The sequence below is a fragment of the Falco rusticolus genome, chromosome 1 (genome assembly GCF_015220075.1).
Source record: "Falco rusticolus isolate bFalRus1 chromosome 1, bFalRus1.pri, whole genome shotgun sequence".
Lineage (NCBI taxonomy): Eukaryota > Metazoa > Chordata > Aves > Falconiformes > Falconidae > Falco > Falco rusticolus.
Window position 1 is genome coordinate 23,392,105 of NC_051187.1, and position 25,936 is coordinate 23,418,040.

General features: G+C 48.9%; 1 protein-coding gene across 6 annotated transcripts in view; it reads left to right on the forward strand.

Annotated features, from left to right (window-relative positions):
* Positions 1-22,566, forward strand: part of CLIP2 (CAP-Gly domain containing linker protein 2) — a 66,615-nt gene extending 44,049 nt beyond the window's left edge. The window contains exons 8-18 of one of the 6 annotated variants that reach the window (XR_005102217.1): positions 1,674-1,778; positions 3,349-4,293; positions 6,829-6,886; positions 8,934-9,017; positions 9,447-9,603; positions 10,102-10,261; positions 10,846-11,031; positions 14,464-14,526; positions 15,153-16,941; positions 19,929-20,069; positions 21,625-22,566. Coding sequence is in view for 4 of the 6 variants with exons in the window: in XM_037375101.1 (XP_037230998.1) it covers positions 1,674-1,778; positions 3,349-4,293; positions 6,829-6,886; positions 8,934-9,017; positions 9,447-9,603; positions 10,102-10,261; positions 10,846-11,031; positions 11,480-11,656 (1,872 nt within the window). In the remaining 2 variants the exon portion in view is untranslated. The other 5 variants (XR_005102216.1, XM_037375102.1, XM_037375104.1 and 2 more) reach the window with 5 other exon arrangements.
* Positions 22,567-25,936: the final 3,370 nt, after the last annotated feature.

The following is a 25,936-nucleotide window of genomic DNA, read 5'->3' on the forward strand; positions in this document are numbered from 1 at the left end:
TTTTGTAGTAGGTCGTTATCTTCAGGTAACCAGTATCTGACGTACTGCCGCCAATTAAGGTAATAACGAAAGTTTGTGTTTCTGAAGTTTCATATGGGGATTTTGAACCAGTGTAGATTGAGGGCAAATTCACTGGTATCAATAAAATAATTGTTCCTGTAAATAAAATCAAGCCTGGACCTCCATCCTGAGATGTGGATCTTTGAGCTTTGCGGAGAGCAGGAGAAGCCACTTGGCATAACATCAAATGTCTCTTTTTTTTTTTTATTATTATTTTATTTTTTTTTTTATTAGGATGCGTTCAGCCAAATTTTGCACTTAAGTAGTATTATCTGGAGGTCTTAATAATGTTTGGGGGTTTTCCCCCTTCAGGGCTCAAATAGACAATATAAAATATGGAGCCGTCTGAATATATCTGGCAGTTGAGACCATGACCATCTATGAATATATGTATAATGATGTCTTTCAAGTCATAAGAGAAAACATGGATGTTTACAAACTTCAGTTTCCATTGCTTGTACATAACTAACCAAAACTTCCTTTATTGTAGGAAAGGGCAGAAAATCCATAAAACTGGTTCCAGTAGAAGGAGGGGGAGGCAATTAATTACGTGGGAAATGAAGGGCAGAAAATGGGGGTAGCAAAAAATGGTTCTGATCAGATTTGTTTGTTTTCTAGGAGGTCTAATTCCAAGGAAAATGTTGGTTTTGTAAGCTAAAAAAATGTGAAGGCCAGAGTCTGCATGCATTTTCCCATGTCTCCTCTCCTCTTTTATTATTTATGGGAAATTTTACATGATATTACAGTGGTTGTTGTGGAGTCCTGAGGTTTGCCACCGAGTGCAGCTATATGGTATTTCTGCTTTAAAAGTGATGGGCACTGAAGCAACGCCCCGAGTCAATGCTTCCCTTGTGCATAGTTTAACCATCTGTCTAAAAAAAACAAAAAAAAACAAATATAAAACGGTGGTTCTGTTTTCTTGTGTGCAAGGCTGTTAGAGTTTTAGTGTGCAAAAATCACTTTGAAGTTTATAGCAGCCTGATTCAAACCTAAAGCGCTGATTTACGTAACAGGTTTGGTATCTAAATTTCTCTGATTTGCTTTGTGCAGTGTATTTTGGGTTTTAGCAACGTGCTATGTACAGCATGACCTGCTTTCCCCTCCCCCCTGCTTAGTGCAGTGTTCAAGCTGTCTCTGGAGCAAAAAGAAGATGGGAACTTCGAACTCTTTTCAGTCTACCTCGTGATTCTTCTTGAGGAGAGATGCAGAGAATCATTGCAAGATCTTTGCATTTTCTCATGTGGTGCAAAGGTCTTGTGCTGGTGGTCTGCAGTGGTGGGAGCTTTGCTTTTTAGGAAAAGCCCTCTGTATAGTCTTGATGCAGGGAAACACTGAAGCAGCTTTCTAATGCAGAGGATCGTTTTCCCATCACAGGTTCAATTTTCTTGTGAATAGCCACTATGAGTACCATGTAAAATCCCGCAGTGACCATTTTCTGTTTGGTTGGATTTTTCCTGCTTGTTTCGATCTTTATTCTCCTCCTGTTGTGAACTGCCTTTCCTTGTCTTGTACACGGAAGATGATGTTGCAGCCTTCTCTTTCCCTCTCTTTCTCTCTCTCCCACCCCCCTTTTCCCATCTCCGCTATTCTGTTTTTTCCCTATGTGTGACCAGACTCAGACGCAGTTGGAGCATGCCCGAATACGGGAGCTCGAGCAGAGCCTGCTGTTTGAGAAGGCACAGGCTGAAAAACTCCTCAGAGAATTAGAGGACACCAGGGTAATCGACCCCTACTTGCCCTGCCTGCAGAACAGCGCGCTTGCCCCCTGCGTTGATGCTCATGATGCCTTGCTTTGGGGTTTTTTTCTTTTGGGTCTTGTGGGGTTAATTGATTTTGGCTTGGTTTTAAGCTTCCCTGATGTTTTGTTTGGTTTTTGTTTGCTCTCTCTCCTGGAAATAGTAGTATGATATAATTTCTAGCTTTGCTTCATGTGTGGGGACTTGTTTCTCAGATTGAGTTTGCTTCTCTGCCCCATGCCACCATTTGACACATGAGCTCTTCACAATTCATTTTTCAATTAACATGCTAGAATAATATCTGCACTCTGCACAATTCATCCTGCCTTGAGGCTTTCCCAGGCTGTAATGGGAAATAACATTGCAATCAGCATTCCCTTTGTCCCCCCTCCAGCTGTGGGAGCTGCCACCTGAAACAGAAGATACTGGTGAGGGCAGGTGGACCAGCTCTGATCCTTGGCCATGCCTGCAACAGGACAGGCTGCCCAGGTGAACAGCACACCCGATCCTAAGAGCAGCCAGATGTGGAAAGGGCTTTTTCATCCTGGTGTGGTGTGGGAAGGGGCAAACTTGCTACAGTGAGCTTGTTTCTCACCAATGGTTTTTAGAGCTGTAGAAAACACAAAGGTGAGGTTCTCCAAAAGGGCTAAATGATTTGAATGCCCCCGTGCCCATCTAAAATAAAAATCCCCCAGCCTCCTGGGCTGATGATTAGTGGGGAAAATGGCAATTGAAGTGAAATGGAATTGATCGCTTGTGTTTTGGCTTGGTTTCCTTGTGTCTTCTGCTTTTTTCTGATTCATCTAGTCAGATCTCTTCTTCTCCATCCATAGCTGCAGTACCCTGAACTCCCTGTGACGAGCAGGTTGTTCAGCCCTGTTCGGTTGCATTCAGATTGTAAGACATTGATCCATAGCCCTTATGCTCAATGTTAACCGTGGCCAGATTTATTGTCTTGCATCCTCTAGCCTTCTACCTTATTTTCACTTTACTAATAAAATCTAACAAGTACTCATGTGTAAAAATCCCTTTTCCTTTTTACACCAGGGTAAACAAATTACAATGCGGAAGAGAGGTCTGTAGGCTGAGGATTGCTGAGCAATAAAGGAAACACGATGTGCTTGATGCTGGTTTCAATGCTTGTGATATTCCTGCATGTGTAGTCACATTTCCTCTGTGCATCATCTGGCAAGATGCCTAGGCTGGAAATGTAATGCCCTTTCAGGACATTATTTTTTCATAAACTCCTGTTGCTCTCTAGCGAATTTCCAGGGTTGTTTCAAAGACGTGTGTTTTTCTGTGGAATATGAGAGGTTCATATGAGAAAAAACAAATTGCAATTGGCACAAAGACATAACTGTTAGAGTGACCGGTGATGGTTACCCTGGTGCAAAACTGTACTCAGATTGGAGGGTGCTGGGTATTATTTTCCTGTTTATTTGAACTCTGACTAATGTACTTTGGATTTACTTCCACTGGAGCACACTTTCTAAAAGGAAGGATGCAAGGATGAGAGGTGGGGACTGACTTTGTCTTCTCTGTCATGTTGCAGTTAACGACGGTAGCAGAGAAGTCCAGAATCCTGCAGCTGGAGGAGGAGCTGAGCCTCCGGCGCAGTGAGGTGGATGAGCTTCGGCAGTGCCTCAGGAGTTCTCACCAAGCAGAGACCCCAGAACATAACCTTGGCTTGCAGTCAGAAGCTCTTCGGCTACGAGATCAGCTGCTGTCTGCCAACAAGGAGCATCAGAAGGAGAGCAGCCAGCTAAAGGAGAAGTATGAGAAGACATTAAAGAAGTACCAGCAGGAGATGGAGAAGCTGAAATCAGTCAATGAGAAGTACTCACAGGAAATTGTTGACCTAAAGCATAAAGTTCAGCAAGCCACTAATGAGAACATGGGGCTCATGGACAACTGGAAGTCCAAGTTGGACACGTTAGCTTCTGACCACCAGAAGTCTCTGGAGGACCTGAAAGCCACACTGAACACAGGCCCTGACACTCAGCACAAGGAGATCGTGGAACTCAAGGCAGTGGTGGAGAGTATAAAGATGGAGCACCAACTTGAGTTGGAAAACCTGAAAGCAAAGCATGACATTGAGACGGCTGTTCATATAAAGGAGAAAGAGAGTCTGAAACTGAAGTTGCAGGAGGCTGTGGATGAAGTGGAAAAAAGCAACAGCAACTGGAAAATGCAACTGGAAACAAAAAGCAATCAGCACCTTCTTGAGCTGCAGGATGTGAAGGACAAGTGTCGAGATGCTGAGCTGAGGGTGCATGAACTGGAGAAACTTCATGGTGAATATAAAGATCAGACACAAGCGATAGCTTTCCTGAAAGAGCAGATTTCTTTGGCTGAGAAGAAGATGTTGGACTATGAAACGTTACAGAAAACAGAAGCCCAGAGCAAACAGGAGATCCACAGACTGCAGGAAAAAGTGCTTGTCTTAGAGAACAAGCTACAGTCCATGGAGGCCCTGCATCCTTCTCAGCATGCAAACGTATGACTTCTGGGTCATTTTGCTTGTTTATCATCGCTGTTAGTAACACGTTCTTGGAGTAGCCCTCAGCTGCTGCCTTGTTCAGTTTTCTGAGACTTTTATGCCTCAGAGTATCTGAATGTTTTTACCTCCCATTGATAGTGCTTTTTCTGCACGGCATCTCTATGCTGTCTTCCCACTTTTGAAAGTCAGTACAGTGGCACAATTAGAAGAAATAAGAGTCAGGAGAAGCAAGTGGGCCCCATCTGGGCTTGAAGGCACATGAGTGCAGTGGCAGCAGAATAGGGCTATCATGGTTTGTCAGGGCTGGGCTCTCATCCTGAGCAAGCAGCGTTCATAGCTGAAAAAGCATCATTTCTACAATAGAGCTCTTGTCCTCCAAGGAGCTGCAGCAGCCTTAGTGCGTTACTGAGCAAGGGCCTTTAGGGGTGGGTGGAGGGCAGAGTGGAAGAAGAGTCATTGCACATGCTGAGATGGAGCACATAGCTTGCTCAGCACGTGGAGCGTGGTTTGAGAGCCTCAGGGACTGAGCTCGTGGCGTTGGGTGGGCAGTGTGTGCCAGCAATGCAGCAGAGGCAGTGGGGAGGCTTCACGGCATGTACGTGGGAGACAGAGGTATGTTGACTCTGAGGGTTATAGTGGAAGAGCTGCTGGCACAGGTCAGGGTGGCACCAGGCTGGGGAAATAAAATGCCTGATTGCATACTAGTCCTGAGCCTCCCAGGGAAGAACAGAATAAAAGCAGTAATAATATGAAGAGGTCTGTTTTCTGCAGCCGTTGTCTTTTTAAGTTATCCTCATTATTTTTACTGTTTGCAACAGGATGCCATCCTGCCTTTGTGCATGGCACAGGGTCATGTGGCTGGCTTTGCACTAGAGTGAGATGGCTACTCATGGCTCTAGGCTGAACCCCTATTTGTGTATGGATTTTGCATGAGCAATGAGCAAAACCCCAACTTACAAGTTGTCCCTGTGGGGGTGCAGAAAATGAAAATAAGCCATGAAATGTACACATTTTAAGAATGCTCATTTGAAATCTGTTGCTGGCAACGTAGTCACCGTTCTAGGCTGAGGTGTCAATGAAGTGAATGTAATGCCTATGTTTCATTTGCCCAGGTGAACAGCCCCATAGAGACCAGTTGCACCTCTAGGCAGCACAGTTAAGCCCATGAATTACTTTTGGTCAAATCAGAGCTTCCTGCCTGCAAAAAGGCACACTGAACTGGACAGGAGAGGCAAGAGCTGAAGGAGGAATCCACAGCTTTAATGGTGTTTCAGGGGTTGCTCCAACAGGTTTCATCTGGTAAAGACAGTTGTGAACAATAAGTACAGCCAGGACCCTGGGAAAAGGAGGTTGTTATTACAATATGTCACATGTTATAGCAAATACTCAAACAGGAATGATTGTAAAAGAAGAAGCTGGAGGCTTTTCCAGAGCCTTTTAGATTAAATGAGAAGCCTTTGGGGGATATTGACATTGGATTAGAATTGGGGAGTCTTGAAATAATTATTTTAACTATGTGTCAATTAAAATCAGGAAAATGTGGGAAGAAATGCATGGGTGAAAGCCTTTGAGTATCACAGTGCAAATTCTATTTTTAAATGTCTTAGCTAATTTAATGTGACTGCAGTATTGACTATCCAAGTATTTTAAACAGATGTGTCTTGTGACAGTCTTGCCTAGACCTTTAAAGTAAGAACCACAACTGTGCTTCCAAAAAGCAGTTAAATAGTGGGGGGGGGGTTTCCCGCACCAGAAGTATATCAGGCAGTGTATTTCCCCTTTGGGTGTGCTCCTGCTTCTGTTAGACGAATCCTGCGGGCCACTGAAGCTCTTGGGGACTGACTGTGGGGCTTTCAGCAGCAGCTGCCTGACCTGGGGCATGTGCTGAGGTCCCACTGAAGGGCTGAATTGTGTCCTCTGCACTGGAAAGCTTGGCCGTGAGCTCGGTGGTCTCTGTTGCGGTATAGACAGAATGGGAAAAAGGCAGAATCCTCTATATGGACCGGCATTTGCTTGTTAATATTTGTATTAATATATTCATTCTCTTATAAATATTCTTTTATCAGTGTTTTATTCCTGGTTCTATAACTTTGGACACAGATTTTCAGAAGGTGAGGAACTTGTTGAGTGATAGGTCTCAAGCTGAATGCTGAAGAGCCTTTGCCCCTGAGTGTTTGCCATGATTATTAGAGCAGCTTTTCCATCTGTGTGCAAACTCAGAGCGTGTGAAAGCCGGGACAAGGGCTTCCCAGGAAAACCTGATCTCTTTTCCCTCCAGAGCGAATCTCACCGTTGTGCTCAGTGCCTGTTGTGTGCAGGCGCTCTCCGATGGTACCAGTTAGCTTTCAGCAGTACCCAGCTGTAGAAGTGACTCTTCAAAAGCTTTTGTTTCCTTCTCAGGAAGGACGTAAAACGTGGTAACCAGAGTACTGGATACACTTCTGGTTTGGATGGGCTTTTGTGGTTGTTAACTTTGCTTTGAATCTTTGGGTAAAGGGCTGGTTTACATCTCATATTTTACATTTATTTCAGATGATTGAAACTAATGATATTTCAGAAGAAAAGATAAAGATGAAGCAGACTGTGGAAGGTATGGAATTTTCTTGGGTTTTTTCTTGGAACACCCTGTTCTAGTGACTTGGGTGCCTTCCCTTTCTCTGACTTTCTGCTCTTGCAGCGATGGCTGTGTGGAAGGGGCTTAGGAAACTTTCAGATTTTGCTGGATGGCATTTGTTGTCTGGGTTTTTTTTCATCTTCTAATGTGGCTGAGCATATGCAAGGGTGGATGTTTTCACCTGTGTTACACACTATCCCCATGTAGATGGTGCAGGTTGGAGCCAGGTCTGGGGAGATGGGCACAATTCCATCCCATCACTGGTTTTTGCAGCAGGTGAAATCCAGACATTAAATGTAATTTGTTCATAGGAGAGGACTGCTAATGGTAGATATTAATGGCTTAAAATAATGGGGGTTACTTTTATTAATTAAGCTTACTATAAATCAAATCCATCCTTTTAACAAAGCATAAAATTTGTGCACTCAGAAATTTTGTGTAAAGTAGCTTTGGGATTGAACTGCACTCAGCCTTCTTGACAAAGAGGGTGAGCAGTAACCCCTGGGCTGAGCAACAGCAGAGCTGGCAAGGCTGGAGCTGGATGGCCCAGGTAGTCTCTGTTAGGGGCAATGTCCTACCACATTGCTGTGCGTGGCATGTGCTTTTGGGGTCTGTGAAAGATTTGGGGCTGTTGCAAGACACCCAAGGTGCTTCCAGATGACATCTTCCCTTGCTCATTCCCAGGAGGGTCATATTTCTTCATTTTTCCTTAGGGTTGGGGTGTTTTTTAGCAGAAAACATTATCAGTGTAGATCACAAAGGTGATCTCTAAAGAACTAACTTGTCACTTCTCTTTTCAAGTGCCATTTGGCTTATGACAGCATATCTTTTTCTCAGTTATTTGCTTCTGAGGAGTCTGTTCTCTGCAAAGCCCTTGTTAAAGTCCACCTGAGGATGCAGCAAACTAAACGGAGGTTACTGGAGATTTTACTGGCTTAAACTTCAGTTAATAGAAATTTTGTTTAGTTTGAGTGTCTGTCCAGCTGTTTGTGGATCCAGACATAAGTGTTTTGTCCATTTCTATCTGCCCTCAATGCTAGCTAGGCAATGTCAGTTGGCCTCGTCACTGTCTTCACAGATACAAGATTACATATATGCTATACCAAATTGTATGCTGATTGGCAGGTATTCTTGCCTAGTGAGGGCAGAGTAACTAGGTTCAGCAACCACTGCTCTTAAAATGACCACTCAGTCCATGTGTGTGTTGTTTCCATACTGAATAAGCCATATGTAGATGTACTAAACCCAACAGTTTGGACTTGAGCCACAAAAGCATCATACTTCACGTCCACAGCTCTGAGTGTGGAAACGCATCAGTTCCAGAAAATGTTTTTAAAAACTGTCTCTGCCTCCCAGTGTAGGAGGTAACACAAAGAAATAGAATTGTAGGATCATTTAGGTTAGAAAAGACCTTTAAGATCATTGAGTCCAAGTATTAACCTAAGACTACAAAGTCCACCACTAAAGCAGGTCTCTAAGCACCACCTTACATTTCTTTTAATACCTCCAAAGATGGTGGCTTAACCATTTCCTTGGGCAGCCTGTTCCAGTGCTTGATAACCCTTTCAGTTATCAGGCAATTCAGTTATCAGATGAAATTTTTCCTGATATCCAGTCTAAAGCTTCCCTAGTGCAACTTGAGGCCATTTCCTTTTGTCCTATTACTTGTTACCTGGGAAAAGAGATCAACACCTACCTCACTAATCATGCTGAAAGTTCCTTTCTATATTTCTATTAACATTTTATTCTGTCTTCTTTACCCACCGCTTCCTTGCGGCTGCTTTCTGAAGCCTGGCTGATATGGCTTCCCAGCTGCATATCCTGTCTCCTAATGCCTGGATGGTGGGGAGGTGCAGTGAGAAACACCTACTGTCTGTCTCCTGCTGTTTCTCTGCCATTGTGGGGTGCCACCACCATGCCCCTGTCACACCCTGACCTGTGCCATACACTCTATACCTTCCTGATTTGCACAAAACATTTTCCGAGCTTCTCATCTTTTTCTTGTCTTTTCATTCTCCCACAGACCTCCAAGACAAGCTGAGTAAAAGAGACAAAGAGGTGTCATCACTCGTGTCCCAGACTGAAACTCTAAGGGCCCAAGTAAGTGGTAAGTTTCCGTAATCCAATGCTGGTAGGAACCAGGTGTTTCCCTGCTCGTCCTCTGTACTGGTGGTGAACAAGGGCCCAGGTGCTGAAATGGTCTGGTGTAAAACGTGACACTGCCTGTCTTTTAATGGATATTGTTGGTAAAATTCATTCAGGGGTTTCAGTCTCTTTTCAGGAGTTGAACACAAACACTGCAGAAGATATTTGTACCCTAGGAATATTTGGACTCATTGAATGTCAAAAGCTGAAAGAGGCAGAAGTAAATTGAGATGAGCATGTTGTTTCAGAGAGCTCCCCTTAAACAGGGCTAGATTCAGAGCTAACCAGGTCTGTTCTGTTAGGAGTGGGAACTGGGGAAAGGCAAAAAGCAGAAATGTAAGTAAAGGACTAAGTGACCTTTCTTCCCCCCTGTATCCTCTGCCTCTCGTAGCTTTGGAAAATAAATGCAAAATGGCAGAAAAGAAGGCTGATTTGGTGTTAAAAGAAAAGAAGAGGCTGGAAGGTGAACTGGAAGCCTTGAGCAAGAAAACACACGATGCTTCAGGGCAACTGGTCCTGATTAGCCAGGAGCTACTCAAGAAGGAAAGGTCAGTCTGAAGGACGGAGCTGGAGGCAGGGGACTCTGTGTCTGTTCATTCAGGGTGCTGTAACTTACCACCAAAAGAAATCTAGAGGGTGAATTGTTGAAGTCCAGCCCCCAGCTTTCCCGTTCTTTAGAGATACTCATGTGGGCATTTGGTTAAAATTGGGCTGTGAATTATCAAAGGGACTGCCCTTTCACTGCTTGCCAGGAGCTACAAGACAGCTCAGTGCTATGTAGGTGCTGAATGAAGTCATTGACAAGCTAGCCAAGCTGGCTGCTGCCCTGCGCTGAAATACGGTGCCCTGTGCAGGTCCCAGGCTCCTTAAAGCTGGCACAGTGGGGAGGGCAGGAGGTCTGAAGGCCCCAAACTGGTGGGAGTTGGGTGAGGTTTGCTCGCTGGCCTTTCTTTGGATCTGTAGCAAAGGTGGGAGGGAGCACAGCAGGAGTCCAGTGGTGTGTGGGCTCTGGAAATGTCTTCACCTTTTCACGCTGCTTTTTCCAGGAGCCTGAACGAATTGAGGGCGTTGCTACTGGAGGCCAACCGGCACTCGCCTGGGCCAGAGCGGGACCTTAGCCGGGAAGTGCACAAAGCTGAGTGGCGGATGAAAGAACAGAAGCTCAAAGATGACATCAAGGGGCTTCGAGAGAAGCTGGTTGTGCTGGTGAGGGCACTAAAACACCTCCTGGCTGTGGGTTGGAGGGCTCTGAGCTGCTCGTGGGAGGGCCTAGCCCTTCACTCTTGCTCCAAGTCTTCTTGCTTTCTTTGGGGCTGCTGAGCATCTGATGGGAACTTTCTTGACGGCACCTGTGAGCTGTGGCCTGTCTTAGTGGTGCCTCATTAAAGAGCAAAAATGTCCAGGTGTCCTTGTCCAATGTTTTTCTGTTCCCACAGCTTTTAGATCCATGGCTAAATAGGGCTAAAATTAGTGGGAGAAACTGAAGGTCAGTCAGCTACCCCACATTGGTTTACACATTCTCTCATCTAGGAATTAGCAATGTCCTCTAATTCCTGTGTACTTCGGTGTCCTCCAGTGGTTGAAATGTGAATAATTTATTTGAGCTCTGCTGGGAACAAATTGGAGCTGCTGCTGGCTGTACTTGATACGATTGCCTTCAGAGTTGTGCTCTGACCCCATCTACTGTTGAAATCAAAACACAGTTACATGAGTTACTGTGGTTTTCTACTTAGTTTCTGTAGTTACCCGTTTTAATCTAACATGCTTCTATTTTCCCTTTGCTGCATAAGGACAAGGAAAAATCAGTTACGGATCAGCGGCGATATTCCCTGATTGATCCCTCATCAGAGTCAGAAGTGATCCGGCTGCAGCATCGGCTTGTCAGCACGGAGGATGTGCTGCGCAATGCGCTGGAGCAGGGCCACCAGATGGAAAAGCTCATGGAAGCAATGAGGCTGTCTTCTGAGAAAACACAGGTACAGCATCAGCAGTCACTTCTTGGGTCACTCAGCTCTCGGTGATCAACTGTCTTGAGCAATCTCCTCCGATCTTGCCCTGTGCCGTCGGGAGGTGATGCAGTCAGCTGGCTCCCTTCCTTTCTGCTAGAAACAGCCTGGCAAGACTTTGTTCTGTCAAATGGAGCTTTAAACTAAGAAAAGCCATGCTAGTTGGTAATTACAGATCCTTCTGTGCTTCGCAAGAATGGTGGCTAAATGTGGTGTTTTGGGGAAGGTTGCAGTGTGAACAACTGTTCTTTACGTGTACAATGATGTGTAGCCACGTATCCTTGTGGTACAAGCCCTTTATAATATGAAAGCTGAGGGTTTCTGCCATCCCTGTTCTTCAAAAGGTTTATTTCCTTGCAGTCTATAAGCAGAAACTTTGGAGGTGACCCTGGGAAAACGTTTTCCCTTTCTCTTACAGAGATGTCTCCAGGAGCTGGTATCTGATCTGGGTTTGCTGATGGACCATGATTGTTCCTATTCCAGTTATTGTCTTCTCTTCCCAACTTCCTTTGCTCTTGCTTTGTTTCTTCTGACAAAAGCAAAACTGCTTCTGTTGTTTGCCTTGTATCTTTGTGAAATTGAAGGCTACAAATAACTTGACTCTCCACATTTTGTTTTTTCCATCTCTGTGGTGTCTAGAGAGGTATCACAGGAGGACTGATTCCTCCTGTGAAGTGCCCTGCCCCTTGCGCCAAGCTTTGTGCTTCGTGTCCTTTATTGCCCTTCTAGGTTGTGTTGCCTCTCGTGTCTGCAACCAGGTCATGGCTTTGAGAGCCCGGGTGCACCAGTGCTCCTCTCATACTTGCTCATTTAAATTCTTAGCTGAAAAACATCTTTCTCTTGCAGTAACGAGCTACCATTCAGAGTCAAGCAGAGACCTTAGGATAGTACAGAACAAGCCACTAGACACGGAGAATGGGCAGAGAGCTTGCTTTCCCTGATGCAAGTGTAGATATGTTGTGGTAGATAATCTGGGGGGTATCAAGTCTTCTCGTCCCATCACGCTGTCTTCTGCACAGTCTGCAGGTACACCGAATGGCTGTTTGCATTGCAGCAGTACTTGCAGGAGGCAGTATAGAGGAGGGTGCATGGTAAAAACTGCAGCCTTGAAAGCTCTGCTCGCTCAGCTGAGCATCTGTATGTTGCAGACAAGTCTTTTTGTATCCCGCAGTGCAGCAGCAGCAGCCGTCTGCCAGCTCCAGGCAGGACAGCTGTAGCCATGATGACAAGTTTGTGGCAGTCCAAGATGTGCTATAATCCTGTCAGTACCTCCAGAGTGACTTTAGCTTCTGCTGTAATTGCTGCGTGTCAAAATGCATCATGACAACCTCATCTGTTGGAAGCTATGGGAGGGGTGGGGAAAGTTATTCTGTTTGCTTTAATGCTAAGTCCCTTGAGAACAGGAAATCTTCCCCTTCGCATTCCTGTCTCCAGAGGTGGTGCAGGTGGTGATTATTCCTTCCCCAACTGTAGAAAATAACTAATCTTATATAAAGTGAGTCGGAATGGATCATACGAGGTCAGCTAATCTGTCCCTGGTATTACTTTGATACCTTCATGCTTAAGAAATCTTAGAGATACGACAAGATAGCATTATGCCTTCAACGACAAACCATGGTACTAAGAGACAGAGGATTATTGCAGGAAGCCAGGCTTCAAACTTCTATTGATGTCAGATTGCTAAAGTGCCTAGTTACAAGGAAGTCTGGATCAAAGCTCCCTAGTTGTGGTATGATATCTGTTCTTCCTTCCCCTCGTGAAAGGGAGTTGTTAACTAGGGGCTTTCGGGCTGAGCCAAAGGACATTGCTGGCCTAAAGACATTCTGGTGCGATAGTTAGGGAATCGATGATTCTTCCCTACAAGCCGCATTTCCACTGTAACCCATTCTGCACTACCTTCTGACCCCCCATCTCCTCTCTGAGAGCAGCAGCTGTTGCCCAGGGATCTGCCTTGGCATCTCTCTCCCTTTGTCTGTAAAGCCTTCACTCTGCAGAATGCTCAGGAAGGAAATCTCTAATTACCACAAGCTGCTGCTGCTTTCCCTTCCCCGGCTTCATCAGCCACCACACTCTGCAGTCCTTGATGTGCATGGCTGGCCCTGCTGTTAAACAAGGAGGTGCAGGAGCTGGGGGAGCATAATGGCACTGTGTCTTCATCTCATTGTCGAGTAATTGCTGCCATGCTGTTTCCATGCCTGCAGCTGCGAAGTATTTGTCCTGTAATAGAGGAAGAGGATCTTTGCCTTCTCCATGTCTTGGGAGACCCTGATCCTGCAGCTTTACCAGAAATGACAAGGGTTTTGGCACTCAAGCCTTTTGCTGGAAAATTTGTAGCGATTGCTCCAGGAGCGTTTTTATTTTAATTTCAAGCGAATAGCACCACTTTGTTCGTTATAATGACCACGTACTGAGACCAAATTTCAAACCTAATTCCTGGTATCTGGTAGCTGCTTAGTGCACAGATTGGATGTGCTGCGGCCAGGGTAGGATATGTTGCCTTGTGCAAGGCCTGAATCACCCATGGTAGTGGGTGCAGACCCAAAGGTGAGTCACTACAGCAGCACTCTTACCGTCCGCGCAGGTACCGCTACCTGGCAAACAGTTCAGGCTCTCAAAGCAGAGCTCTGTTTTGAATCTCTGCCTGTCTTTCCTGCCCAGACTAAACCTCTGTACTAGGGTTGGTGATGCACCTTTCTGGTGATGGTAAGAATGGAAGCTGGGTAGCTGGGACTCCTCTGATGATGGGGTTTAAACCTTGCAGTCTTGTCTCCCCATAATGTCTGGTTTTGCTGTCATCTGCAACTCGCCAAAATCTGATTGCCAAGACCCAAGCAACTGACATCTGGCACGCTGTGACTTTAGGCTGCAGGTTTCTTCTGCTTGTGCTGGTTGTACTGTCATTTTGAATCTGAAGGGCTCCGTGTTATCCCTGCTAAAGAAACATTATAAATGTTTAAAAGTTCTTAAGTTTTCTAAAGATAGAACCGCCTATCCTGGCTGCCAGACTTATCCCCAGAGATGGGAAATGAGGAATGGCAAATGTCCTTTTCCTTGCTGGGATGTGCGCTGTGCTGTGTTTTGCAGCTAACGCTGCCCCTGGCTGAGGGCTTGTTTATTGGGATTGAAGAGTCAGAAGTGAAGAGCGGGTCCGTGTCCATAAGAAACTTGGGGGATATTTTATAGCTGGGAAAGACACAATCTGGCATGTGGGGTTTGGGCCAGGGCACAGAGGGCAGGAAGCTTCTTGCCAGAAGCGGGGTGGGATTTCTGCATTCTCCTTTCCTTGTGTGGAGTGGGCTGCTAGGGAAGGAGACTGCAGTTTTGGCAGATTTCAGCACTTGTAGGCAAAACCACTAGGCTCTGTGTCCCTCTTGAGTAAGTATTGTCCGTTCTCCATTGCAGACTGTTGGAAATTCTGGTTCTGCTAACGGGATTCACCAGCAGGAGAAATCCCACAAGCAAGAGGTAAGTTACAAGCTGAACGCTGTTTAAAAACAGTGATTGCTTTCTGTGATTTCTTGCCTGCTGTGCTGGGGATAGCTCAGGGCTGGAAGCAGTTCTGCCAGCAAAGCTTGACTCCGTCATTCCCACAGCAAAGCAAGGGGCTTTGTGCCCAGTTCCCCAGTGTGGGGGGATCCTCCCCTTACCATTAAAACCGCTTGAAGCCAGCAGGAAGGTGCTAGTGAGATACACACTGAGGTGCTAATGGGTGCTTGCTCTGGGAGAAGCAGCGGGAAAGGGGCTTCCCCTCAGTCTCCTGTGTCGGTGCCTGTATCACTTTTCTCCCAGCAGTCTCAGCTAGAACCTGCTTGGTCTCAGATCTCTTCTGTCCCCTTTACTTGGGTGGCATTTGTAGCACAGACTGTCTTGCTCTCCCATGGTTTTCATCATGTAGGGCAAGACCCGTAGCCTCAGACTTCATCTCCTTGCAGGCAGGATGGCCGGCCTGAGGAAGAGGCAGATCTGGGCAGATCAATAGGTCAGGACATAGCAGGCCTGGTGGCATTCTTCTCTGTGCCTCTGTTTCTTCTTCTGTAGAAAGACCTCTGTGCTTGCCCTCATTTTGCCTCACAAGGTCTGTTTTCTTCCAGGAAAAGCTCTGATAGAGAAGAGGTGAAGAGGATCATTTCACGCCAGTATCAGCTCCTTGTGCACAGTCAGGAAAAACGATACCACATCTGGCTTTAGCACCTCCAAAAGACCAGACACAGTATTTTCACCTTAAAGCAGGACAATGTTTATAATATACTAACGGATGTAATCAGGACAATCCTGGAGTCCAGTTTTCCAAGACAGCCATTGTTCCAGGAGGGAGCAGAAAGATCTCTTTGGGTTTGGTTTCTTACTTGTATTGGTTTTGACTGTGGAATCTGTATTGCTTGAGCTGCCCTTGTCCCACCAGCTGACGTGGTCTGGGTAACAGCTGCCCCAAACAGTGGCCAAAGTGTCAGCGAGTCCCAGTAACCCCGCAGGAGCTGCCAAGGGATTTGCTTGTGGTGTTCAGCTCCAAAGCGCGTGCCCAGAGGCTGCACGCTTCCCACATGGTCTGTCCCTTCCACCCACCCTGCTGTCCCGAAGACCTGCGCAAGCGAGTGAAACCTGCTGGGCTGACTGTTCGTGCTGGCATGCGTGGGCTGAAAAAAGGCAGGGTGTGGGGACACGTTTCCCTTCTCGCCTTGTAGAAGACATTGCTGTTCTAGAGCACAGAACCTGCACTTGTATCATAGCATGTTGTGGGAAGTAATCTGATTGCAGAGGGGTATTTATTTCGTTTCTCACCCACTGCTGTTTGGGGAAAGAGCTGTGGTGGCTCTGAGTTTGAGGACAGACACACCTTGCTCAGGTGTGGTTGGCCTTTCTTGCTGCAGAGAGGTCGCTGAGCAGGCCTGCCGATGCCCTGGGCCATGGCCAGGCTGCCCGGCCTGCTGCCCCTCACCCAGGTCTGGTTTATTGGGTCTTTTTTGAGCACAGGACAGCGCAGACAGCTAGATCTCAGCATCGCTGGCCTGAGAGCTCTGTGCTGGCTGCAGTCAGTGTAGGGCAGATGCCTTGAGGAGATGGTTCCCTCCTTGCCTGTTTAATTTAACAGCTAATCGGGGATTACCTGGCCATTCTCTGGAGCCGCCTTTGGCTCTTCAGTATGGTGCCTGTCCCCTGCCACCAGGAATGGAGGAGGTTAAGATGCTGCTGTAAGCATTCATGCAGTAGTGGCTGGCTGTATTTGATGGGTACAGCAATCCTCTGTGCGTGACCTGAGTACAAGCATTTGGAGCAGAAGGAATTCAAGACTGGAGCCCATGCAGCTCTTGTGTCTGTACACAGCAGTGCAGGCCCAGGCAAGGGTCTTATTCCTCCTTCTGAAGGCTTTCCTCTTCTCTTGAACTTTGCCCCACAGCTCCCAAGGGACAGTAGGGTGGAGGAAGGGGATAATATGCTCTTAAAGGGGTGTGAGAGTCCAGTTCAGGTTCACTGTTCACTATCACAGCAATATTTTTACCAGGCTTCCTCTAGTTCGTACCCAGCTCCTCCAGTCTTCAGAAGCTCTTTGTTATGATGGGGCACCTATGAAAGAGAACAAGACAGAAGAGACCACTGAGGGAGGAGATCTGAGCCATACCGCAGGCAGATGAACGTCACAGTGTGTCAGCTTTGTTGCTTTTTGCCCTGATTTCCTACAAAGTTGTGTTGCTACTTCTTAGTGGGTTGCCAGACTCCTGCTTCCTTGAAGGATGGGCAGGCAGAAGCAACCTGGGAAAGACTTGGGCTCCGTGGCTCCAATTCTGCCGTAAGGAGGATGCTGATGGACCTGGGCCTGTGATACAACACTGGGCCCTGCTCACTTGCTGCAGAGTTGGTGATCTGCCTCCATTCCGAGGGAAGGTGAGAAGGGAAGGCGACTTCAGGGGAGCGAAGCAGGTCAGAAAACACAGCTTAAATCTGGGGCACGGCAGGGGCAGGCAGAGCTTGGGATTGAATTGGCTGGAAATAATTCAAGTGGGATCCCATCCTGCCTTGTAGAAGTGCTTCAGCTCTTACTAATCACCAGGAAGATTGCCGCATCTATACCTAGCTCTGGTGGGACTTTCCCAGGGAATCGTAGTGGTAGACTCCAAAATCCTCCTGGTTGGCTTATTCGTCTCTTTGGTGATTTAGGAAAATCCCAGAATCAGTGTCCATTGTTACAGCCTGCAACTGTGTATACATCGCTGGGAGCTGCTGGTTTTAAGGATTTAGGGCTGTTGTTTCCCAAAGTGCTCCTGTTGGCTGGATGGTCTCTGAAGTCATGCCTGCAGCTCCTGCTCCTTTAGTAGGGGTCGTCTTCCAGTGTCACCTGTTCCCAAGCCCAGGGCTGCCCGGGCGCCTGCAGGTGGGAGAGTCCATTCTGGTTTGTAACTTATTTTCCCTGATGATTCTTCTAGTGACTGGTGACCAGCTGCCTTCATCTGCAGAGGAAAAATACCTGCCTTTTCCACCTCCCCTGATGAACCTTTGGCTTGGCACAGGGTAGGATTCCTCAGGAGTGGTTATGGGGACCATGTATATGGTTCCTTCAATCAGACCCAAAGTTGTCAGGGTGCAGTGGTTTGGGGTGGAGGAGTCTCTGGCTCCTGGCTCCTTCCAGGGACCATCCCCTGTGAGCAGCTCAGACCTGTGGTCTTCCCAGTCAGCTCAGGTGACAATGCAGAACAGCAGCCGATGCGTCAGAGCAGGTTTGAAGTTAGTGCTGATGGTCATCTTTGGCTGTAAATAGCTGTGCTGGTCCCTAAGGATCAGCCAGGAGCTGATGGCACTTCTTGGCTTTCTGTGGAGGCTGTGTGGTCTTCGTGTTGCGGGGCTGTACCAAAAGGGGCAGCAAGGCAAAGCCAGGTCCCCTGTGTCCCCACCGCTGTTGGTGTGCAGGTCCGTGGGAGCTGCTCCCCAAACAGGACCAACAGTGTCAACAGGACGTGCTATCACGTGTGTCATCTGGGTTTCAGCTCAATGCTGTACGCAGTGGCCAGGAGGCGTTTGGACACCAACTGTGTCCTCCCTCTCTGAAATTGGCACAGGCTTCCCAAGGGCACTTCCCACTGCCTGCCCTTCTGAGGTTGTACGGGACCAAACTAGGGACAAACTTGGAAAGGACAAGGAGGAGATTCCCCAGCCCCTCTATTTATTTGTAAGTTTTAAGTGCTATTTTTGCCTATGTGGTGGTGTATAAAGTATTTCACGATATTTGGTCTTACTGGCTTGGTTCTTGGGGGGAGATTTTCCAAGGGCATTGGAGCACTGATGCACCCATCTCCTGTTGTCGGTCAGGGGCTGGTTCCTGTTTGTGCCTTCTCTTCCCCTTCGGCTTCAGCCTTGCTTTTATCTCGATCCCCGGGAGCTGGTACAGGGGGGGCTGTGTTCTGCCCAGCCCCTCTCCCAGCTTGTGCGTGCCATGCTGCTTTTGCATCTGGAGCTGAGCCCTGAGCATCACGCTTCGGAGCAGGGTGCAGGGCGGGGAGCAGGAGATCCCACTGCTGGATCCCTCGGCACCAAGGGAAGGACCAGCACCCCTGTTGTGAGACTGGCCCTCCCGGCCAGCTGTGTTATCCCAACGGTTAGTGATGCTTTTCTGCTGAAAGCTGAGACGTTATCCAGTGAAGAAAGTCTTTGAAATGGAGACTGCTCCATGTTCAGCGAGTTCTTCTCTAACCCTCTAGACCAAAGGGACAGGAATCGGTGTTGATTTGGTGATTTCAGCTTTATCCCTCCTACAGCAGCCAGAGAGCTGGAGCAAGGGGCAGCGCGGTGCCGGTGCCGGACCAAACGACAGCTGCCACGTTGCCAGCCAAGGCTTTCCAGCTCTTGCCTACCCCCAGCACCAGCGGTTCCTCTGGCTTGCCAGTACCAAATGCATGAGGGTTTCATTAAAACAAAACGATGCAAAGTAACACTGTAAAAGTCTTAACAGAAATTCCAGTACTCCGTTGTTCGGCAGCTTTAGCAGCTCAGCACTATCTCGTAGGGAGTTATTAATACACTAAGATCCTATAGGCCTCATGTAAGTTACCAGAATAAAGATGATACTAGATGTATAAATGGATGATAACCTTTTACCCGTACAGTATGTATTACAATTTTGTAGCTTAGTCATTTTTTGGCTATCAGATTTTGTTAGTATGATATAAAAAAAAAAAAAAAAAAAGGTTTGACTGCTAATGTCTATTTTGTTATTTGATTCATTTTATTTCTTCCTCTGTACAAAAGCTGTACAAATCTCAGTCTGTGTAACTACTACAGATATGTATTCATGTACCATCCACCCCTGTCCTGGCTTGCTGGTGTGGTGAGCTCGTTACTAAACAATAAACTCTGTGGCTGAAGTCGGGCACCCCGGGGCTGCTGGGGGCGTGTTAAGGGTGTTTTGCAGTGCACGAGCCATGATGAGATGGCAACGGCTGGGGGGCAAGGGGGGGCTTTCCCTTCACAGCTCAAATATGGGGCTTTGGCAAGTCCCCCCATGCCCTGATCCCCAGCAGTGACCTGGAGCCATCAGCGCTTGGGCCCTGCCAAGAGCAGGGTTTGCAAACAGCCGATGAGGTGCCCGGGGAGCTGGCACATGGTCTTTACTTTTCTGCACCCCTGTGCTGGAGGTGACAGCCTGACCAGACACCCACTCCTGGGGCAGCTCCCCCGGCTCGCTGCTGTCAGGTACCTCCCAGGCTGCGGGGTGGTGGTGCTATTCATTAATCCATGATGATTTTCCCTCTTAGTCTCCCCAGTCCCTCCTTTGGTGCATCCAGAACGCCCCCAGTGTCACAGCGTGTGCGCCAGACCCCTCTCCCCTCGCTTTGAGACTGGCACCCACTCGTTTGAGTGATGTCACCTTAATTTTACAGGTGCAGAGACAGCAGCTGGGTCACCCTCATCCCTTCCAGCTGACCCAGTGCAGCCCTTCAGAGCCCAGGGAAATGGCCATCGCTGCAGATCGGTCCCGGGGGAGAGCTGTGCTTTGGTGCCTGCCCCATGTGTGGGTCTGGGTAAGCCACGCTGCCCCCCAGCCTCCTGCCCCTCTTCCCCTGTGTTCCCACCACACGTGCCTGTACGGATGCTCTGAGCACCGTGGGGTTATGGTGTCCCCCGTGGAGCAGGACTGGGGGAATTTGCTCCAGGGCTGGGTGCTCCTTCCATGGCACAGCATCTCTTCATGGGGAATTGCCCTGACTGCCCATGGCCCAGCACAGCAGCACCCCATACAGCCGCGAAACATCCATCTCTCCTGCCGTGTTTTAATGCTCCCCTGGGCTGTAGATCCTTTACGGAAAGGCAGAGCTTTCCCAGTGTTGCCATCTGTCTTAAGATACAGGAAAAAAACTGAGATGCTTTTTTTTTTTTCCTTGCTACCTGGCTTCTTGTTTTCCTAGGCTTAACGTTCTCCATTACTGGGATTACCTGAAAGCTTTTAACTCTTTCTGAATAGCTGGTGAGGTTTGCAGGTGACGGGTTGGTTCCAGAGTGAGGTCCCAAGAAAATTACAGCTGATTGATAAGAACAGTGTGAAAACTGGCCGTGCAGCCATCCTGCGGAGCTGTAACGTGGTCCGTGCTAGCCTGCTGATTTATTTTTCCAAAGTGTGTAAGTTGCTGTCAAAAACAAGTAACTTGAGACTTTCTGTATCCCCCTCGGCTCCTTGGCCCTGTGCATTCCAGGGTCTCAGGGTCTCCCATCGTAGCTGGGTCCCTGAGTCACCCCGTCCTCCAGTGGCTGGAGGGAGAATAATTTATTTGAGCTTTGCTTGTGAAACCTATGGACACGGGAAGGTCCATTGGGACTCAGCCCAGCATCGGTGCTGGGCAGGGAGCTGATGAAGTCATTACTTTCCCTGCCCTTCACTTCCAAAGGTGCTGCTGCTCGCTCACGTCGGGTCCCAAGATGCTGCTGTGGGCAGCGCCGGAGACTGGGATCTTCTCCCAGCCACACAGCTCTGGCGTGGGGGGCTGGGCAGTGGCTCCCGTGTGCGATCCCGCTGGCATGGCTCGGCCCTGGCCCTGGCCAGCTGCTTCAAGGAGGTTTGTGACCCTCTGCTCCACTGGTCCCGGCTCTGCAGCCCGAGGGGGAGGACCACTCCAGCGGCATGTCGAGCTGTCGTCCCCCCCCCAAGCAAGTCCCCTTTTGCAGCCAACGCTCCCTGAGGGAGATGTACATGGGAAAAATGGGTTTGGGGGACAAGAGGCTTTATCCAGCCAAAGCGAGTTTTCCATCAAAGATGCTCTTCCCAGGGGCTGGGCTGCCCAGGGAGGAGGCAAAGGCCATGAGCACCGCATCCCTGCTCAGGGTGGGTGACTCCAGCTCCATTTTTTGTTTAGTTGTATTATATAATTCATTAATGTCCACATTTGCAATCGAGTGCCCAAGCCCTGGTATCTCAGAGCGATAACACTGTAGCGCATGCCTTTGTTTGCAGACATCCCATTTCGGTGCTGTTATTTGTATGGTGAGGATTAATAAAACATGAAGTTTAAAGATGCCTAAATCACAGTGGGGGAGCAGGTAATCTCTGCCAACAATAATATTTGTACTTTATTTTCATCCTAGCATCCAGCCAAGGAGCGGAGCCTGGGCACTGCTGCATGCAGATGGACAGGGTGAGGGTGGCACAGGCATCCCTGCCTCCTCCTTGGCATCACGGGTGGCTCGGAAGAGGTGACGGGTAGAACATTCTTCGTCATCCGTGCTAGGGACCTCATCCCCCTGGGATGCTTGGCTCATGCCAGGAGCTGGATGGGTGCTTTAGGGATGTGTTTAATCCAGCGGCGGGACATGAAATGGGTCTCTGTGGGGGCACAGACAGAGGTGACATCTCTGCATGGATGTGGCCACCCTGCTCTAACCTCACATCCTGTGGCCACCCGTGGTCCATGCTCCCACAGGATCTGCTGCCCAAGGGCACGTCCCTTTGGGATGTCCCCTCCGGATGGGGTGGATGTACCTGGACTCTGCTTGGTGCTGGGAGCCCTGTGGGCCACCAAAGGTGCAACTGTGCTTTGGAGGGGCTGCCCATGTCCCCTCCCCCCTGCAGCCCCAGTGCCAGCGAGCCTGGCTCGAAGGGGCATCCCAGCCCAGCAGCCCCAGGGCTGAAATCGGGGCCGGGAACGTGCTGCTTCCCTGGCAAAGCTGTTTCCTCCCCATCTCTTTGCTGCCTAACAAGTGTCCTTGTCAAAATGGCTAATTTCCTTCCAGAACAAAAAGTCACCTGAATACATTTGGAAGCTGTATTGCACTATCAGGGTAATCAGAATTTAATTTGATGCAGTCAAAGCTCTAAAAAGATGTTATCAAGGGGAACATCAAAGCTGGATTCCTGTGCTTGGAAATGCAACTGGAATGCTTAGTCCAGATTTCTCATTTTATCGGAGACTTTCAAAATATCAGTCTAAATAACAAAAAATGAATATTAAGAGTATTTGCAAATTAACGTCTTTTGTAGCTGAACAAAGGCCTACTTCTTTGGCATGTCTGGGACAGTCTCTTATTAAATCCCACTAATTATACAATTTTGTTGTGTCTAATCATTTCTTCACTTGCAGGAATTAAAACTGCAGCTCATTTTCCCATTTGTTGCACCAACGGTGCTTTCAGGGTCCCGGTGCTGCAAAGCGAGGCAGCTCCTGCTAGGACAGGGGGACCCTGTGGGTACAGGGATGGGGGGAAGGTGGGACAGGGACCTGGCCTTGTTCCTTCTCTCCTGTGTCTGTGTTATAACCTTGGGGCTTTGCATCGTTCCCTGCTCTTGGCATAGCTGGGGAAAAGCTCCAGCTTTTACTAGTGACTGCAACTGTGTGACAATTTCAGGGTTTATTTTTAAAGTACCATTTCAGAAGGAAGAAGGGTGCCTCTGAGCCTTTTGGGTGCTGAGAAGGTTGAAAATGTGACCGCAGTGGAGACGGGATGCTCCTTTTCGGGGAGGTTTTGTTTGACCTCGGGGGGCACGGCTGTGTTAGAGGTGCAGCTGGGGCAGGGTGTGAAGGAGTGGTGACCTGGACCGCATCCACTTCAAATGCCACATTTCTGTGCCAAGCTCGGGCTGTTTTGCCGCCCGCCATGTGCCAAGCTGGCCAGGGCGGTGGGTGATGGGTGATGGCACAGCAGCCCCTCCCCAGTGCTGCAGCCGTCAACCCCCTCTGGTCCCTTAGCTCCCATTTCTGCAGAGCCCGATCCCAAACGCCGTCATCCCCCCACGCAGGGGACACAGGGGACAGACCCGTCCCCAGCTTTAGCCCTCGGAAATGTGGCAGGGGAGCTTTGGGGGAAAGGAGGTTCAGTCAACTTCGTTAGGGAAATAGCATGGATCTTGTGTTCAAACCTTTGAAGTGTTAATTAAAAAGAATTATGCAAAGGAGCGAGGATTTGAAACATTCATTTGAATCTCAATAAGGCATCTGTATTAAAAATAGCAGTGGGATCAACTAAAGATACAGCAGTTTTGGAGTGAGATGGTCCCGGTGTCCCCGGCGCTGTCGGGCAGCAGGTTCCTGCCCGCTCCCTGCCCCTGATGGGCACAGTGGAGCGCGGCACAGTGACAGCCTGGGAAAACACTTCTCGTCTAATATTTAAAGATCTTAAAAGTATCTCATTTAAAAAAAAGACCCAGTGGGGTCTGCTGCGGCGCTTAGCTGTAGCGCCTGGGCAGAGAGAGCAGGTTGCAGGGGCTGGTGAGGTGGGGGCGAGGCTGGGACCACCCCAGAGGCACCTGACATGGGGCACAAGGCACCCCACGCAGCCCCCAGCCCCCCCCAGCACAGCCCCTTCCAGGGGAAACAGGGGGCTGCGCCTCTCCCCCACGGCCCTTCATTAAAACCCCTGGCATGTCCTGGCCCTCGTTCGTTCCAATAAAAAGCATCCAGGGTATTAATTACCAGATCAGTGGATAACGTCGTTAAGTTTACTTTTGCTCTGCGCGGACCCAACGGGAATGTCAATGCCTCCTGCCCTTGGTGTCGGTGCTGCAAGGGCGTGGGTGGGTGGGCGCCCTGGCTGGCACTGGGGGGGCTGTGCCGGGCTGGCAGCGCCAGGGGGGCACCTAGCCCCCACGCCTGCAGGGGAGCAGTGCATTCCCACCCTGGGAGAGGTCAGGCTGTGGGGGCCCGGGGTCTCCCGTGGGGATGGATCACCGGGCAGTGAGCTGGGGGTTGCAATCGGGGGCTGGAAGGGGCCTGGGCAGGGAATGGGGCTGAGGAGCTTTGCTGGGCTGTGGCCTCGGGGGGAAGGTGCTGGCGGGCAAAGCTGGAGCCTCACTGCAAAATTACGCGGCGATTTCAAAGGCTGGTGCTGTAACCTCAGCTGCGGGTTCCGTTAAAAATGTATGAGCAGGAGCCGACCTTGGGCAGGGCTCGGGGCCAGCGCTCCCCCGGCTGCCCCTTGTCCCCCACCGGCGGGAGCAGGTGATGCTCTGGCCGAAACGCGGTGCAGGGCTGACCCCGGTGCCAGGGAGTGGGATTTCCACAGGTGGGGCCTCCCCGGTCCTGTTTGGGTGCTGAAGTCTGTGGAGGGGATCCCAGGGCTGAGGGTTGGGCTGTCGGACCCCCGGCAGGGATGCTGGGGTACCTGCTGCACCCTCCTGAGCTGGGGAACCCCTGGCACTGATGAGCCAAAATGAGCCCCAGGTTCCAGCACCAGCCAGGTGCTGATTTTCCTCCTGCCAGGCAGCGTGGAGCTGGGATGGCTGGGGGAGCGCAGAAACCAGAAATCTCCCAGCTCTGCTCCCCAGGATGCTGTCGCTGTCCGGAGGCTCTGGTTTGGAAGCACCTCGCCAGGGTCTTCATTAGCATGGAAATAATTCAAGGGATGCACTCAAAGAAAAACATTTTATCTGTTGTGCTGGAGCAAACACTTTTTTGCAGCGCGGCATTCAAAGGACGGCAGGGCTGCAGGCAGCTGGCACCGCAGATACGTTAAACGCGGACGGGCAGAGTAAATATTCGCTAGAAGCTACTGCTATGCCCTAGCAGGCAGGGGGTGGGGGGTGGAGGGGGGCTTTTTTTTGATGTTTCTACAAATATGTTTGGCACCAATAGATATCAGCTCGGGTTTTCCAGGGAATCCTTGCCGGCTTTACTCGACAGCATGTATCTTGCAAAAGAAAGGAGAACGCGTTTGGTGCACAGCTCTCCCGGCAGCAGCCGGCTTTGGTGCGGGGTGGACTCCCCAAAACCGCAGCGCAGAAAGCGGCATTTGCTGCCTGCAAAGTCTGGTTCCTACAGGCGTGAGCGATGGCTTGGAAAGCTTCTCCCCGCCCCCCCCCCCCAGCCCTGAAACTTCCCACCCGGAGCTGCAGACCCAAGGACTTTCTCCTCCAGGCTTTTCCTCCGCTCACCAAGATGTGCCCGGCGGCACCGAGCCATGATGGGCTTCCAGAAATGTCCCGCTCTTTGATCTATAATTTAAAAACCATTTTGTTTTGCCTTGGTCGTTTTAACCAGCGATTTGCTATAGCAAAAGAACATAATACCCCTGTAGGAAAGAAGAAATAAACTCATTCCTTCAATTAAATTTCTTCTGACCTTACTAAAACTTTTTCCCCATTCCCTCTTCTTTAGAAGCAGCTTTTCTTTTTTTTTTTATTTTTGTGATCTCCAATTCCACTGAGAGACAGAAGAAATCAGCATATCAGAGAAAACAACGATTCTTGTGATGCCCAGCAGTCACTAATTAACAAATTAAAAAAAAAAAAAGAAGAAATCTTTCTGCAGATAGGATTGTTTTCTGGTGATGCTGCCTTTTCTTTTGTCAGCGTTGTGACAAGGAACTTCTTTATTGCTGCAGATAGAGCAGATCGCACCTTCCCTCTCATGCCAGCCACCTTGCTGGGTGGGCTTGGGTGGCTCATTGTTGTGCCCCCCCCAAAAAA